The sequence below is a fragment of the Neophocaena asiaeorientalis genome, unplaced genomic scaffold, assembly GCF_003031525.2.
Source record: "Neophocaena asiaeorientalis asiaeorientalis breed wild unplaced genomic scaffold, Neophocaena_asiaeorientalis_V1.1 scaffold327, whole genome shotgun sequence".
Lineage (NCBI taxonomy): Eukaryota > Metazoa > Chordata > Mammalia > Artiodactyla > Phocoenidae > Neophocaena > Neophocaena asiaeorientalis.
The window spans coordinates 7,404,539-7,420,173 of NW_020174560.1; the positions used below are offsets into that span (position 1 = coordinate 7,404,539).

Consider the following 15,635-nt stretch of genomic DNA (forward strand, 5'->3'; position numbering starts at 1 on the left):
GTGTGTGTTGTCCTTGGCCTCTTATCCCTTTGTGTGTGTGTGTGTTGTCCTTGGCCTCTTATCCCTGTGTGTGTGTTGTCCTTGGCCTCTTATCCCTTTGTGTGTATGCACGTGTGTGTGTGTCCTGTCCTTGGCCTCTTCTCCCTCCGTGTGTGTGTGTGTGTGTGTGTGTGTGTATGTGTCTGTCTGTCTGTCCTGTCCTTGGCCTCTTCTCCCTCCACCTGTGCCCAGGCCTTCTCACCGACTCGCATAGCCTCAGTGACGCCACATGCAACAACCCCAGCAGACCAGGCCTTTCCCCTGAGGTGGGAGCTGGCCGGTACCTTGCGGATGTCTCCACTGGCCGGGAAGGGCTCGGCAGCCTCCCCAGACCTCTCTTCCCCACTGGCTGGGCGTGGCTAATTCTCTCCTCTCCTCTCCCTCTACATCGAATCACATGCTTGCCAAGTCTGGCCAATTTCTTCCCAACAATTCCCGGCTGTGCCCAAATCTCTAGCTTATCTCCCCTCTGGCCAACCACGGGGCGCCCCACGGTGGCCTCCAGAAAGCATGAGGCTGACGCCACTCCCTTCATCCCCCGAAGTGCCTCCCATCTGCCTGGAGGAGAAAGTCCAGCTTCTGCGAGTGGGCCTGCCTGTCCCCCAGCCTCACCGACTACTGTTCTTGCCCTTATGAGCCAGCAACACTGAACAGCCTGGAGCTCCTCTTACACACAGTGCTGTCCCTGCCTGTGGAATGCCCCTCACCTGGCTAATCCCATCTAGCCTCAGACACCAGCTCCTTCAGGAAGCCTTCCCGATTCATACCTCTCTAGCACCACCCACAGCATTCTGTTCCTAACTCTGTGTCTCCACTTTCCCCATTGTCTGTCTTCTTTTAGTTTGTTTCCCCCACTGAGCCAAGAGCCGAGGGCAGGGCTGTGTTTTATTCATCTCTGAAGCCCCAGCCCCTCACCCTGAGATGGCCCAGGTAAGTGCTCAGGAAACTGGGTGAACGAGTGACTGGCAAATGGGCGCCTCACCTGAGCGCCCTTCATCTGGAGGTGGGCCATGGGGGCTGGGGGCTGCGCCAGGACGGAGCCTTCTCAGTAACTCATACCGCTTCAGGAAGTTCCGGTGAGAGACCCTGGAAGCCAAAGCAGGCGGAAGGAGAGATGAAGTGACTTTGGCCGTGAGCCAGGAGTCACTGTTTCACCTGTTCAACCACCAGCAAGGTGCTGCCCTGACTGTGCCCACTGAGCGGATGGCATTACTAGGCCCCTTGGCGGGAAGCCGGTGCAGACCAGTGCATGCTGGGCCTCCTGCTCCTGCAGCCTTGGTCCTACCCACACGGAGCCTTGCTCTTTTAGGAGGGGATCTGCAGCCTGCCCCCTCCCAAAGGGGCTCGCCAGCCTCTCCCCAGACACCTGGGTCACTCCTGCCGTGCACAGGGGCTCAGCACATCTCCCCTCTGACGCCACAGCCCCCTCCACTGCCACCCGGGGTCTCGGCTCCCCATCACGGCAGCGCTTCCCTACACATCGGTACTTCCTCCTCCTGAGTCTGGCTTCTGTCCCCAAAACTGCACCAGTGTGGCCACCAACTCCAGGGGTCAGTGCTCTGACCAGCCTCTCAGCAGCAGGTGCCCAGCTGACCCCTCTCCCTTGTAGAGCTTGCTCTCAGCCTCCAGGACACCCACGATCCTGGCTTCCTCCTTCACCCCAACCCCCTCCAAGTTGTTGGTTTCTCGTCATCCACCCTCTCCAAACGTGAGCGTTCCTCAGGGAATGGCCTCAGACCTCCCTCTCCCCCTGTGATCTCCTTGCTCACGGTGTTAAAAGTCACTGAGGACAGACCCTCACGTGCCCCTCCATTTCAAACCGGACTCTCGCATGCCCTCTCCCCCAGACTGTCCTGTGTCCCGATTCATCCACTTGCCTCAGATGGAAGCCTGGAAGTCGACTGCTCCCCTGCCCCATACCCCACCGTCTATCCATTCACAGTCCCATTTCTACGGCAAGCCACACTCCACTTTTACCCACTTCTCTCCATTCTTCACTGGGCCGCCATCACACCTGTTCTACCTGGAACAGCCGCCCGCTCATCTCCCTCCTCTCCTGACCCTAGGGCAGCCTCCACACAGCAGCCACGGAACACGAACGAGCGTGCAGCATGCCCTGCTTACGATGCCCAGCGGCTCCGACGGCCCTCAGGAAGACAGCAGTCTTCACGTGGCCTAGAGCTTCCCCCCTTCCCCCCATCTGTTGTGTGTGCTCTGGTCACTTTAGCATCTCTCAGGTCCTAACCTGGGAGCTTTGGGGTTGCTGTTCCCAGGGTCTCGAATACTCTCCCCTCCTCCAAGTCTTCCCAGGCTGGCCCCTTGGCTTTGCTTCCCTAGGCCTGAGCTGCTCAGAGGGCCCCTCCCTGAGCAGTCCTGACCCCTTCCCCATTTGTCCACCTAATGGCACATTTTGTTCCTTTCCACAGCGATGTACATCCCAAGAAGGCAAGACTCACCTTTCTTATTCACTGATACACACCAGGCAACGTGCCTACACAAAACAGGCCACAGAAAGTGAGCGCAGCCCTAGAGCTCCAGGCCGACTTCTGTGGACCTGCCTCTTTCTCTTCATCTCCACATCCTGCTCTGGGCTGGTCAGGCTCTCGTCTGACCCACGCCCTGAGCTCCACCCTGGCATTGGCCCTGCCCCCTGCACTGGATGGACTGGCCCACTCACCGGATGGGGAAGCCGGCGGCACTGATGTGGATGGTCTCCACGAGGCCACAGGCCTCCAGCTGGCTCAGGACCTGCAGGGTTAGGGACACAGGGCTGCAGCATGGGGCCAGCAGGCCCCAAATGCCACCCTTCCTGTGGCCCTGCTGGTGTGGATCTGCAGGCTCTCCTGATGGGCAGTCTTTGGGGCAGTGAGAAATCAAGGGACCTTGAGAAAATCTCCCTGTTAGAAAGGGTCCTGGTGGCCCCAGGTCCCCTTATCTGAAGCCTGGCTTCTGGTACAACTGAGGCCAATGCTAGTCCTGGCTGTCTCACCGCTCCCGTCTTTGCCTCACAATGCAGCCCAATCCAATTTCCTCTTTTTTATTTATTTTATATTCTGCAGTCAATAGAATGAGTCACAGCTAAGAGGCAGGGGAGGTTATACTGTGAAGATGCTTCTGGGACCCAACCAAGGTCTTTACCACAGAGCAGTGGTCCTGACTATGAACCCTAAGGTCATATCTGCCAGTCGACTGTGGGACACTCCCCAGCATCGTCCAGCTCTCATATCTCTACCACATCCCTCCAAAGGGCAAAGGGCAGCTGCTGGCCACAGAGTGCTTTTGTGTAAATTTTAGAAACTATCCATCAGAAAGAGTGCACTGTGTCTGGTCTGTAAAGTGACACAGACTTCCAGCTGATCACAAAAGACACCCATTCCTCTGGGCAGCCTCAGTCTCTTGTCAGGGCACATGGCTTGGTGAGCAGAGAGCAAGATGCACTGTAGCCCCTACCTGTCTCCTGTGGTTGGGCCACCATGCAGTACACAGACCACACAACTGTACATGACTGTCCTGCCAGAGCTGGGGAGATAAGCCCTCCCTAATGTCACTCCATTTGGAGCAGACGTCCTGCCCCTTACCCCTCCAGGGTCTTGGCCGAATGGGACCCTCCACAAAGCAGCTCTGGCCCAGTGTGAATTACCTCCTCCTGGTGGAACATCTGCGCCTGGCCCTGGCTGTTGGGCTTGATGCAGCGAATGTAGTGGGGTGTGGTGCTATGCAGAACCTGCAGAAGCTGCTCCAGGGAGGCCTGCAGAGGGGAGAGACCGTGGGTCAGGCTGCTGGGGGAGCACCGGCTGGGCCCTGGTTAGTGACACCTCCAAGCAGCCCTCCCAGCCCCGAGAGCTGGATCCTCACATGCCCTGAATGAGTCCTGGCAGCTCTCACTGGGTGTGCCCAGAGCACACTCCTCACCTCCGCCTCCAGGGACCCTTCTTGACCTGTGGCCCTCCCCACCGGGTTGGTCTCCCTGCATCTGGTCTCAGCCGCCCCCGACCAGAGCAACCTTTCCAGGAGAGAAGCATCTCAGAACCCACTGCCATTTGTTTGGGCGACAGCTGTTTGGGCGACCAAGCGCGTCCTGTGTGCTGGAAGCCTTGCCAGGGCTACGACATGGCCGTCTGCCGTCATCTCACAGCTCGGGGCCTAACGGGCCTTGCAGACGTGGGCTGGGCTCTCTCAGTGGTGTGTCTGAGGCTGGGCAGGAAAGGGCTAACCAAACCTGGGCTCCCCTGGTTGTCTCCCATGGGAGGTGATGCGAGGGCTGCGTTTGGAAGGAGGACGAGGAATAAACTAAGAGAAGGGGAATGGAGGGCGGGAGTGAGGGTGGAGCCGAGGGGTGGTGCAGCCGAACGTGCAAGGGCGGAGCGACGGCAGGAGGGGACCCGTCTGCTCTGGCCGAGGACAGAGTTTGAGCAGGAAGCTAGGGAACTGGGAGTGGGCCAGTCACAGAGGTTCAGGTAACTACTGCTCTTCCACAATCACCCTATCAGCAGTGGGCGAAAGGCCGCACTGCCACCCACGCGCCCCTAGGCTTCCTGTCACGTCAACTACATACACAGTCCCTCTGTCAGTTTCCGGTCTCTGTCTTCCGTGGACCAGGACCACGGCTACCTGACTCCTCAGTGCTCCCAGCACACAGCACTGATCCTGGGAGGTGCTTGGTAAGCACTGGAGATTGATGAGTGAACCAAACACGTGGCATCAGCACTCGGACCCACCTTGAACTTGGACACCACGGTCAACACAGGGGCCCTGCTCTGGCCAGAGGGCTCCTCCTGGGACTTCTCTTCAGGGTCAGCAGGAAACAGCACTTTGAGCAGGGGGTCCTGGGATTGCTGCAGGAGCCTGGTCAGCTCAGGGGGGATGGGGTCCTATGGGGAAAGGACCAGGGTGAGAGCAGGCATGGTGCTGCCCACGGGCTGCCAGCCCTGCTCACCCAGGCCCCAGAAGAAGGGCAGGGCCTGAGCCCAAGAGGTTCAGAGCTGGTCTACTGGGTGCCTAGAAGCCAGGAAACGCATCCATTTCTGGGCAGTTGTGCCTAATTAGCAGAGACCTCAGAGAGGAGGGCCCAAGAGGCGACCCTGGACTCGGGAGGATGTTCAGGAGGGGAGGGCGCATGACAGAAGCTTCCACACACATGCAGCCATGACTCAGCCTCTCATTTCACGCAGGGGCCACAGGCCACGGCCCAGCCCTCACCTTGTTCTTCTCCACCAGGCCTGCGGTGTGGTACCGCACAGACCCCGCATAATGCACCACGATGAAGCTGGGCTCCCGGCTGAGCTTGTTGTGGCCCAGGCAGGGGCTGCCAGCCAGCGCACTCTCAATGCGTGTCTGGAGCTGGGCTGCACTGCTTGGCCGATTAAGGCGGCACTCCTGTGTGGGCCGGGATGGGACAGGTGGTCAGCCACAAGGTGAGAGGGGCTCACAACCCTCACAGTCCCCACGCCGTGGACCCATGGGAGCATCACAGTGACCCTGAAAAGGAGGGGTTATAGGGCTAGCAAACCCATTATGCAGATAGAAAGAGGCACACAGAGAGCACAGATGGTCTTCAAGGTCCCAGAGAAGCCCAAAGCCCCACTCGGGTGTTCTGCACACTAGCTGACCCCCCGACCTCGTTTATGAGGGAGCAGATGCTGACGGGGCTCCCCTCGATGAGATCCAAACAGGTCTGGTTGTCCTGGTAGCTGACAGTCGACCACTCCAGACCCTCAGCTGTGTACTCCTCCTGGGGGCAGAGGTGGGAGTGGGGTGGCAGAAGGCAACTGTGGTCTGAGGTCCAGCTGGCCATCCCACGGCTGGCCTCAGCACCACAGCCCGTTGCAGAGCGGTGTGAAAGAAGGAACCGAAGACGCCTGGTCAGATGCAGGGACGGGGCTGGGGGCCAGGGAGTGAGAGGGAAGGCAGAAGCGGCCCCACCTCACCTGCTGGGCCCTGAGGTGGTGAGCCACGAAGTGCTGCTGCAGCTTCTCGCTGGCATAGTTGATGCACAGCTGTTCCAGACTGTTGGTGGGGAACGACTCAAACCCGTACACGTCCAGCAGGCCTGGCAGGAAGCGGAGACCCCGTGGGGCCAGGGCAGGAGGAGGCGGGGCCCGCGGGACGACAGGAGCCCAGGGTGAAGCCTCATGCTTGGCAACCCAGAGCTGAGGCGGGGTGAGGACAGTACCCAGCGGTGAGCAGAGCACCTCCCACCCCAGCGTGGTTCCCAGGGCAGCCTCCCGTCCCCTCAGAGCTCAGAGCAGGAAGAGGCCGAATGAGGTGTCAGGGAACCAGGTCCTGGGGAACGCTGTGTGTCCAACCCGGTTTGGACGGCCTGAGTCTCACGTGCTCAGTTGGTGCCTAGAATTCCATTCTGTGAGCAAACTTCACCGACGCTTCTGAGCTTTACTTCCTCCCCTAGCAGGTTCCAATGATGTTACCATGTCCCCCATGTCCCTTCTAATCTAGCTCCTTCACCGTCCCCCACTACTCTCCTGAGACCGGAGCTGGGTCTCCGGGGAGACGAGGGGCCCTCATGGCCCGGCCGCCAGCTGGGCCTGCCTGGAGGGCTAGGGACGGTCAGATGCGGGCACCAGAGAGCAGAGACCTTGCCCACACACTGGTGGAGGGTGAGGAGATGGGTGCAGAGGAGGGAAAGGAGCTGCCCGGAGTCCCGCAGTAGACCCAGGGCTCTGCTCTCTGTGCCAGGCCCTCCTGTCCTTTTTCTGAAGGAGGGTTCCTGGAGGGTGAGCCCCTGCTACCTATGAAAGTGGTCCAGGAGTCGGGGTCCGCACAGATGCTGCTGTTGATCACCGATACCAGCCAGTCAAACAGCCTGTTGGGGTGGGGCGGGGGGAGTGGGCTCTGGTGAGAGGCGTCAGGCTGAGCCTGAGGGGTGGCAGGACTGTCCCTCCAGCCTGGGTGCCACACCTTGGACGGCCTGTCTTCTAAGCCTGACAGGTCAAGGGCTGAACACTCTCCTCTCGTGCCCTGCCCATCCTGTCTTGACCTACTACACATGCAGGCCATGGTCACGCACGTTCCCGGGCACACGAAGACCTGGCCTGTCCGCGAGCAAGACTGAGCACGGGACCAACTGCAGGCACGTCCCTTTTTACTGTGCTTTGCTTTATTGCGTGTTTTACAAATTGAAGGTCTGTGGCAACCCTGCATCAAGCAAGTCTAACAGCGCCATTTCCCCAACAGCGTTATTTTAAAATTAAGTTACGTACATTGTTCTTTTGGACATAAAGCTATTGCACACTTAACAGTCTACAGTATGGTGTAAGCACAACATTGCTATGCACCACGAAGCCAAGAAATTCGCGTGACTCACTTTATTGTGGCGGTCTGGAACTGAACCTGTGATACCACTGAGGTCCAGTAGAGCTTCTGGGGCTAGACAGGGAGTGGGTCTGCCTCAGTCCCCTGGCCCGACACCCAGCTGCATCTTGATGAGAAGGGGCTGACAGGCAGCTCTGGGTGGGACCGTGAAGCACTGAGGTCACTGGACTCCCCTGCAAACCTCGGCCTGCAGAGGCCAGCGCTCAAGGCCCCACCACATCCCCCTACTCCATCCTGCACGAGGGGGCCCCGCGTCACCCGAGGTGGACAATGGCAACCTGTGCTCTGGAACCGTCGCCCCTGAGATGACGGGATGGTTGCTGTACAACATGGTGACACATATGATACTATATAAGGGTTTCTTCCTTACCATTCGTTTAAGTAATTGCTCTGCAACCTTTTTTCAATTCAGTAAATGATTCCTATTTTTGCAACAAGGACTTCAAATACCCATTTGAGGTACTAAAAATGAGTGAGCTAGTGATACAATGACCTGTTTGCTGTGTGTAAAATGATCCATGATTAGAGACTCACTGTGTCTGTGATCATCACACTTTACCCTGCTCATTTTGCAGTGATTTGACACAAAAGCTTTAAAAATCTTTGGCCTCAAATTCTGACCTGAAATTCGCTTCTAGGGCGTGAGAACAGAGTACCTTGCTGAACCGGGTTCAGTCTGGGCCCAGCTGCCCTGGGCCATTTTCACTCAGAGGATCTTATCCCCTTAGCAGAGCTTCTCAGGCTCTTAGCTCTTGAGAAGTTCGTGAAACCAGGGGGACCCTCTCCACAGGCACCCAAGTTCCTATAAGCACACGCACGCACACGCGCGCACACACACACACACACACACACACACACACACGTGTTCTGTCCCATAATTTCAGAGGAGCCTGGGCCCTAGACACCCTCAATGGCACCCCAAAGGGTCTCAGAACCCAGAGTAACAAATCACCCCTTAACCACATGGCCAAAGGGTAGAGATGCCCACAGAACCAACAGGAAAAGGACAGGACCCCCGCCTTCCCCGTTCTGGGCTCCACCTGCTGCAGTGTTGCTCAAGACTGTGGGCAAAGCTTCCGGCTCTACCACCATCTATCAGATTCCCCAGGTGACTACCAAGAGTACAAGGGCACACAGAGACAGAGGAGCCTATTCACCCATGGGTCTGCACCCGGACCTGGGAGGGACCCACATCACCTCTGGGGCTGGCCTTGCCAGCAGAGCAGGCAGGCCTTCCTCACCTATCACCAAGGTCAAGCCAGGCTCCTGTACTTTAGTAACATGCTGAATCTAGGCCAGGTGGCAACTTCTCCACGCAGAGTAGTCCGGAATCAAGCCAAGGGCCTTGCTCGGGGAAAGCCCAGGAGCCACGCCCTCCTGCCCCCCAGGGTCTGGGGAGAAGGGCAGGGAACTCGTCTGCTTTATCTGGCAGCCCTCACCCTGGGCCCAGCCGTACTGCCTAAGGGGTCTGTTCCAACTCCAGATGGGGGGGCCTGGGAGGAGGGCAGGGCCCAGAGCACTCACCGTGCATAGACCAGTTTGGCCAGACAGTCTCTGCGGGTGTCACACTCGGCCCGGGAGCAGGGCTTCCGGAACACCTGCTGCCGCCTGCCTGCCCTGATGGTTCGAATCCGCAGTGTCTCCAGCAGAGGGTCTTCTGGGAGCCGCAGCAGTGAGGCCGATGTCCTGACAGAGCCTGGGAGGCACAAACACCCTCCATCCAAACATCGCTCTGCCCAAGGCCCCGTGAAGTCATCACAGTGGAACCACGACCCACCCAATGGGGCAGAGTGAACCCAGGTGCAGGTGGGTGAGGAGGCTTGGCCAAGGCAGAGGCAGGACTTGAACCCAGGGCTTCTGTGTGCCAGTCCACATGGCCATGAGTGGGATAAACCACTTCATAAACCCTCCAACTCTCGTTTTCTCATCTGTAAGATGCGGGTGATGCTATCTGCTGCAGCAGAGATGGGGTGAGGAGTAACTTCTCCAGGGCAGAGCCCTATAGCTTATGGCTTCAAGGGCACTGATTCCAAATTTCACCTTCTGGCCTCCCTCCCACCCGATCCCACCAAATGTCGCCTCTTTTCCGGCAGGGCCTGCCTTGCTCCCCGGGTGTCTGACCAAAGCCTGAGGTGCAGGCCCCCCATCCTTGCACTCACACTTAGCATCGTCCATCAGTGGGCAGGGCTGGGCTTCGTTCCCGGAGTCAGCAAACCGGGTGTTGCCGAGGTGCAGCAGTCCAGCTAGGGCCTGAGGGGGCAGGAGAGGACACGAAGTGGGCCCCTTCTCAAGGGCTGGAGCCCAGCCTGGGGAGGGTCTCTCTCCTGCTGAATATGATAATTATGATAACAGAATAGTAACAGCTCTCAATTACTGCCCACTTACTCCATGACTCGGCCAGACCCAATTCTACACAAGTTACATGCATCATTTCCTGTAATCTTTTCAACAACCAATGAGGCATTTGCTATGGTGGTGCCCATGATAATAGATGAGATGGGGAGAGGTTAAATCACAAGCCCGAGGCCACGCACTTGGTAAAGGAGAAAGGCAGGATGAGAACCCAGGCAATTCAACTTCAGATCCCTCCCGGGGCAGCCACTGGGGCCGCCACGTCACCCACAGTCTGTCCCCCCTGCCCCCCAACTCCAGGAGCAGACGGTGTGGGAAGGCCACTCCTGTTCCTCGTGGACTGGCCCCACCTCTGTGTGGCTGGTGGGGGCTTGGCTCTGGCTCCTTCTGGCTCTTTCTCAGCACTGTTTGGCTTCTGACAGCCTGGCCTAGGGCAGGATCTGTGATCTTAGTCTCTGTCCAGCGGGTGCTCCCTTGCCTTCGCACTCAATGACCCACATGGATGAGCCCCCAGGGGCTGTAGAAAGGGGACCCCTGGGTCCAGCAACTTGGAAACCTTTGGACCTGGTATCGGTAGAGCAGGGCCTCTCCTACCATCCCTGTCTGGTCCCAGAAAGGGTGTGCCCACATGCTACTGGCTTTCAGGCCACAACCCACCTCAGGAGAAGACTACTGTGCTGATGGGCAGTGTGGCTGGGATACACCCTCAAGACAGCACTCCTGTCCAGACTCCTATTGTTGTCAACTTGTCCTATGTGCTGTCCCTCTGGCCAAGCTCTTGGCTGGTGGTGCCCATACTGGCTGTGATCTCCCCCTACAGCCTGAGCAGCCCCCTTCTGGAGGTGGAGGTCTCTTTCCACTGCACTGCCATCTCCCTGGAGCGGCATCCCTGTCTCTGCTGCCAGCCAATCCTACAGATCCCCTCCCGCCGCTCCGCAGGAGTGAGGAGAAAGATGGGAGAAGGGAGACCACCAGTGGGGATGAGCGGGGCCCAGTTCCTCTGGGTGAGCACTGTGTCCCAGGAGGAAGAGGAAGAGGGTGGGAAGTCGGAATTACTACGTCCAGTACAAACTCTATCTGCACCACTCAGTGCTGTCTGGCCGTGGGCAGGTCTCTAGTTTTCTCAAGCATTAAATGGGAATAATCTCCATACCCATGGGTCTGTTGAAAAATACCAAGTGAGCTAAGAGGTGTGAACATGATTTTAAAACTTTTAACACACTAGACAACCACATGGCAGCATCGTTTCTCTATTCTGATTAATGGAGCAATAACTGACCCAGGCACTTTGCCCTTTGACCTCCGTGGGTCACTGTGCTGGCCTGTTCTATAGCACTATGTGCCCTGCCACTGTCCTCTCTGCCCCCGTCCACCCTGACCCCCGGTCTCCAGGCTCAGCCTCACAGAGAGGCGGGCGACTCCTTGGAGATTGTGCAGTGGGGCCTAACATCTTAGAGCCTCAGGGAAAGAGTCTCACACACTGAGAGAAGGGCCCTATGAAAGGGGCTGCCCATCACCGCTGCCACATGTTAGTGGTGTGGCTTTTCCTCTGACCTGAAAGATGTTGTTCTGGGTGGGGGCATCGATGCCCAAATGAAGCATGGCCTCCCTGGTCACCTCGAAACAATCCTCTGAAAAGGAATCCAAGTCACAGCCCAGAGTCAGGACCAGAGGTCAGCAGGGGCAGCGAGGGGTGAGGGAGGCAGGCCCTGTCGGGATGGGTGGGCGCTGCCGGGCCAGCCCAGGGTGCTGGGTAAGGCTCCCCCTACCTTCCAAGGTCCTCTCTGGGTTGGGTAGCCAAGAGAAGGCAGCTCCCTCAGGGAGGTGCCACTGGAGCCTCTCGTCCGCACTGGCTCCTTTGCAGATCTGTGGGGATGGGGACGGGGGCTGAGCTGGGGGTGCTGGGGAAGCCTAGGCCTGCATAAGCCTGGGGTTGGGATGAGAGCAGTGAGAAACGGCAGGAATGTCACAAGGCTGAGAGGTTCCCGTAGAGAGCCCAGGGCAGGCAGGGGGGCAAAAGCAGCAGCGAACAGTTCTGGGCGTCTCCACCCGATGCAAAAAAACTCACTGAGGGTGTCTGCAGTCTGATGAAGAAAGCAAAACTCCACCTGGGGAGCCCCCAGTCCCAATCTGAGAGCAGGGAGATGTACTACCCATGCCTTGGGGGTCCCCCAGTCTGATGGAGGAGGCACAGTCTAGGGAGGTCCTTGTTCCCAGTTGCCATTCGAGGACAACCCTCCATCTGAGAGTGAGAGTTTCCATTGTGGAGACAGTCCCAGCCTCAAGGACCTTCTGATCTGACAGAGAAGGCAAGCACGTTCCCATGCCAAAACCATCCTGGGAGCCAAGACCCAGTGTGTGGCAGAAGTGTTACATAAAATTTGTAGGAATAAGTGGTGGCATTGCTGAAACCAGGTGGACAGGCAGGCATGAAGCAAGGCAGGGAGGGGAAGGTTTAGGGGCACAGACCCATCTCCGCCCTGCATCTGGGCAGCTGTGGGCCCCACCTGGTACAGACCTGATAGAAGATGTGGAAGTTCCTCTCATTGGAGGCCTGGCAGGCCACTCGAGTCTTCTCTAGCAAGTAGGTCTGAACTGCAGCGCCAGTCATCTGCTGGGCCCTGGGTACAAGCAGGCTGGAGCCCATTAGTTGCCTGTTCATCCCATGGACGTTTATTGGGCACTTACTGTGTGCCAGACTGCAACCTCCCCCAACTCTTCCACTTAGGCAATGGGGGTTGTGAGGACTAGGGACCACTCAGCAAGTCCTTGGTTGGGGGTCTGGGACATTGCCCTCCAACCAGCTCAGGGGCAGGACCAAGGCCTCTGTACATTGTTTTGCCCCATCCCGAGGCAGGAACAGAGCCCCAGCTTCAAGCTCAGAGGTGTGGCCAAGAGGTGGCAGTTTAGCTAGAAGTCTCTGAGCAAGGGCAGAAGTCAGAACACATGGGCTGCACAAGCACATTGCCCCAGGGTCCCTCAGGCTGGAGGAGTTAGAGCTCTCCAGCTTCAAAGATCACCCTCAGGTTCACTTATCACACATAAAAACATGCCAGGAGGAGCTGAGTTCTGCCCACAGGGGTGGCCCAGGCGGGGCACTGCCCCAGACACTGTCACACTCCCCCGCCCCCAGCAGCCAGACTGGCACAGAGACTGGTAGCAGAGATTACCTGTTCAGCTGGAGCTGGATGAACTTCCCAAAGCGGCTACTGTTGTTATTCCTCAGTGTGCACGCGTTCCCTACAGATCACACCTTGTGTTTACAGAGTCCCCAGGGGCTAAGGTGGCCTCAGGTCTGCTGGGGCCAGGTCTCTATCCTCAAGTCACCTAAAGCCCCCTTTGTTGGTTTCCATGTCACAAGGGACAGGACTATGGACTGGGCACTCGGGCTTTAGCAAATGCGATTCAGCTGAGTTAGAACTTCCTGGCAATGAAGTGGAAAGAGCCAATCTAGGCAGTCAGGGACTATTTTCTCTGAAGGAGAAGGATCAAAACCAAGCTGTTACTATTGAGGCAGATGGTAAGGCACGTCTAGAGTGCCAACATGGACACTAACTGCTGTGCATCCTTAGACAAGTCCCCTTCCCTGAACCATCAGGAAGCTGTTTGGAAGGATGGGGCTTGGACTGGGTGAGCCAGAAGGTCCTCTCCAGCACCACTGCTACACCTGCTTAGGCTAGAGGGAGGGGACGACAGAGTGACGTCACCTCTACTGGAAGGAGGCTAAGGGTACCTGGGAGGAAGTTGGGGATCCATGGCAGTGAATGATAAACTATCCTCCACCCCTCTCCTAAAGAGAACACAGCTCCTTTCCCTGGAAGGTGGCAAATTCCAGAAGAAATGGGACTGAGGTACTGTGCCGAGGACACCAAGCTCACCGAAAGCTTCCATGACGGGGTTGGAGTTCAAGATTCGCTGTTCGATCCTCTCTGCAATCTTGTGATTTTCCCAGGATGTGGGTGATGCGGCCACCACAGCGTAGAACTTCATAAGGCAGCGGGACGTCCATGTCTGTGGCAGAAACAGCCCTGTGGGAGCTGTGTCCACGTTCCCTCCCACTTCTGAGCCTGCCTGATACAGCCCTCTTTTCCACCATGTATGCTGCTGACCAAAGGGTGAATGCTGAGTTTAACTGTATCCTTGGGCAAGGCACTTCCCCGTCTGTGAAATGGGGACACTTACTTCTGCTTCTCCTAGCTCCTGAGGATGCATTTAAGAAATGAGGGGGGCTGGGGCAGAGGAGGACAACCCACCCTGACCTCAGCAGGCTACTGACCTAAGGAGACTTTCCATGCATTTTCTTGCCAACCCTACAGACACAGATGCAATTACATACTACCTGTTTTCAAAATGATGAAACTCAGGCATAGAAAAAATTTTAACTTTATTGAAGAGTACATATCTAGTAAATGATAGGGCTCTGATTTATACCAAGGCAATCTAGTTACAAAATTCTCACTGTTTTGTTTTTAATCACTTGAGATGAGGTCTATTTTGATTTTAATTTCCATTTGTTCATTGCTAGGACAGAGAAACAATAGATTTTAATATACTGACTGTACCCTGTCACCTTGATAAACTCCCTACACCTCACTACAAGTTTTTAGCTTTGTTTCTGTTTGGTTTTGGGTCTTTTTGGTAGCTTTTTTGGTAAATTCTTTTAGGTCTCCCTCTGAGGTGGGAGGTGCTCCCTCTCTGCTATTTTCTGAAAGAATTTGTATAGAACTGGTAATGTCAACTCCTTAAATACTTGGTAGAATCCATAAAGTGAAGGCACCTGGGCCTGGAGCTTTCTATGAGGATTTTTTTTTTTTTTTTGAAGACTCAGGCCCCCCTGCATATCCATGCTGTCTTACTTCTCACTCCTCATATCTCTCCTGTTCCCTTTGTGGTTTTGTGTCTTATTCCCTTAGTTCTTTTTCTTTTAATTAATTTATTAATTTATTTTTGGCTGCGTTGGCTCTTCGCTGCTGCACGTGGGCTTTCTCTAGTTACGAGTGAGGGCTACTCTTCATTGCGATGCGTGGGCTCCCATTCTGGTGGCTTCTCTTGTTGCGGAGCACGGGCTCTAGGCGCATGGGCTTCAGTAGTTGTGGCTCGCTGGCTCTAGAGCGCAGGCTCAGTAGTTGTGGTTCACGGGCTTCGTTGCTCCGCAGCATGTGGGATCTTCCCAGACCAGGGCTTGAACCCATTTCCCCTGCATTGGCAGGCAGGTTCCTAACCACTGTGCCACCAGGGAAGCCCTGAGGAAAGATATTTAATGATGACTTAAATTTGTCTCATAGATTTAGATATTCAGGTTATATGTTTCTTCTTATGTGAGCTTCAGCAGTTTGTGTCTTTCAAAATATTTCTCCATTTTATTAAATTGTAGAATTTATTGTAATAGTTAAAAATTTCTTATCTGTAGGATCTTTAGTTATGTCTATTCTTTCATTTCTGACATGTGTAATTTGTCTTTCTAAGTTTGACTAGATTTTATTAATCATTTCAAAGAAATAACCATAGATTTCACTTGCTTTATTATTTTTGTTTCTATTTTACTGGGTTTTTTTTAACTTTATTTCCTTCTTCTGCTTACTTTGGGTTTACTTTATTCTTTTTCCCTTAGTTTAAGGTAGAGGTTCAGGTCAATTATTTGAGTTTATTCTTTTTGAATATAAGTGTTCAACGTTACAACAAATTTCCTACTACACACTGTTTTTTTCTTTTAAGCACAAATTTTGATGTGTTTTGCTTTAATATTCACTCAGTTCAAAGTGTTTTCTAATATTCCTTGTGATTACTTCTTTGACCCAAAGGATATTTAGAAAGGTATTAATTTCCAAACACTTTGGGATTTTCTAGATATCTTTGTTATTTACTTCTAGTTCAATTCTACTCAGGGCAGAGAACAGTTTGTATTTTAATCTTTT

The 15,635-nt window shown here is 55.4% G+C and overlaps 1 protein-coding gene across 5 annotated transcripts in view; it reads right to left on the bottom strand.

Moving 5' to 3' along the window:
* The window catches only part of MYO19 (myosin XIX), a 34,399-nt gene that overhangs the window by 5,948 nt on the left and 12,816 nt on the right, over positions 1-15,635 (bottom strand). For 4 of the 5 annotated variants that reach the window (XR_003004888.1, XM_024757712.1, XM_024757710.1 and 1 more), the window contains 15 exons: positions 13,599-13,731; positions 12,891-12,960; positions 12,239-12,356; positions 11,490-11,586; positions 11,275-11,351; positions 9,528-9,618; positions 8,893-9,064; positions 6,786-6,859; positions 5,967-6,088; positions 5,657-5,770; positions 5,239-5,415; positions 4,758-4,910; positions 3,680-3,787; positions 2,717-2,787; positions 1,022-1,125 (listed from right to left, as the gene is read on the bottom strand). Coding sequence is in view for 4 of the 5 variants with exons in the window: in XM_024757712.1 (XP_024613480.1) it covers positions 1,022-1,125; positions 2,717-2,787; positions 3,680-3,787; positions 4,758-4,910; positions 5,239-5,415; positions 5,657-5,770; positions 5,967-6,088; positions 6,786-6,859; positions 8,893-9,064; positions 9,528-9,618; positions 11,275-11,351; positions 11,490-11,586; positions 12,239-12,356; positions 12,891-12,960; positions 13,599-13,731 (1,681 nt within the window). In the remaining variant the exon portion in view is untranslated. The remainder of the gene's footprint in view (positions 1-1,021; positions 1,126-2,716; positions 2,788-3,679; positions 3,788-4,757; positions 4,911-5,238; positions 5,416-5,656; positions 5,771-5,966; positions 6,089-6,785; positions 6,860-8,892; positions 9,065-9,527; positions 9,619-11,274; positions 11,352-11,489; positions 11,587-12,238; positions 12,357-12,890; positions 12,961-13,598; positions 13,732-15,635) is intronic. The other variant, XM_024757713.1, reaches the window with a different exon arrangement.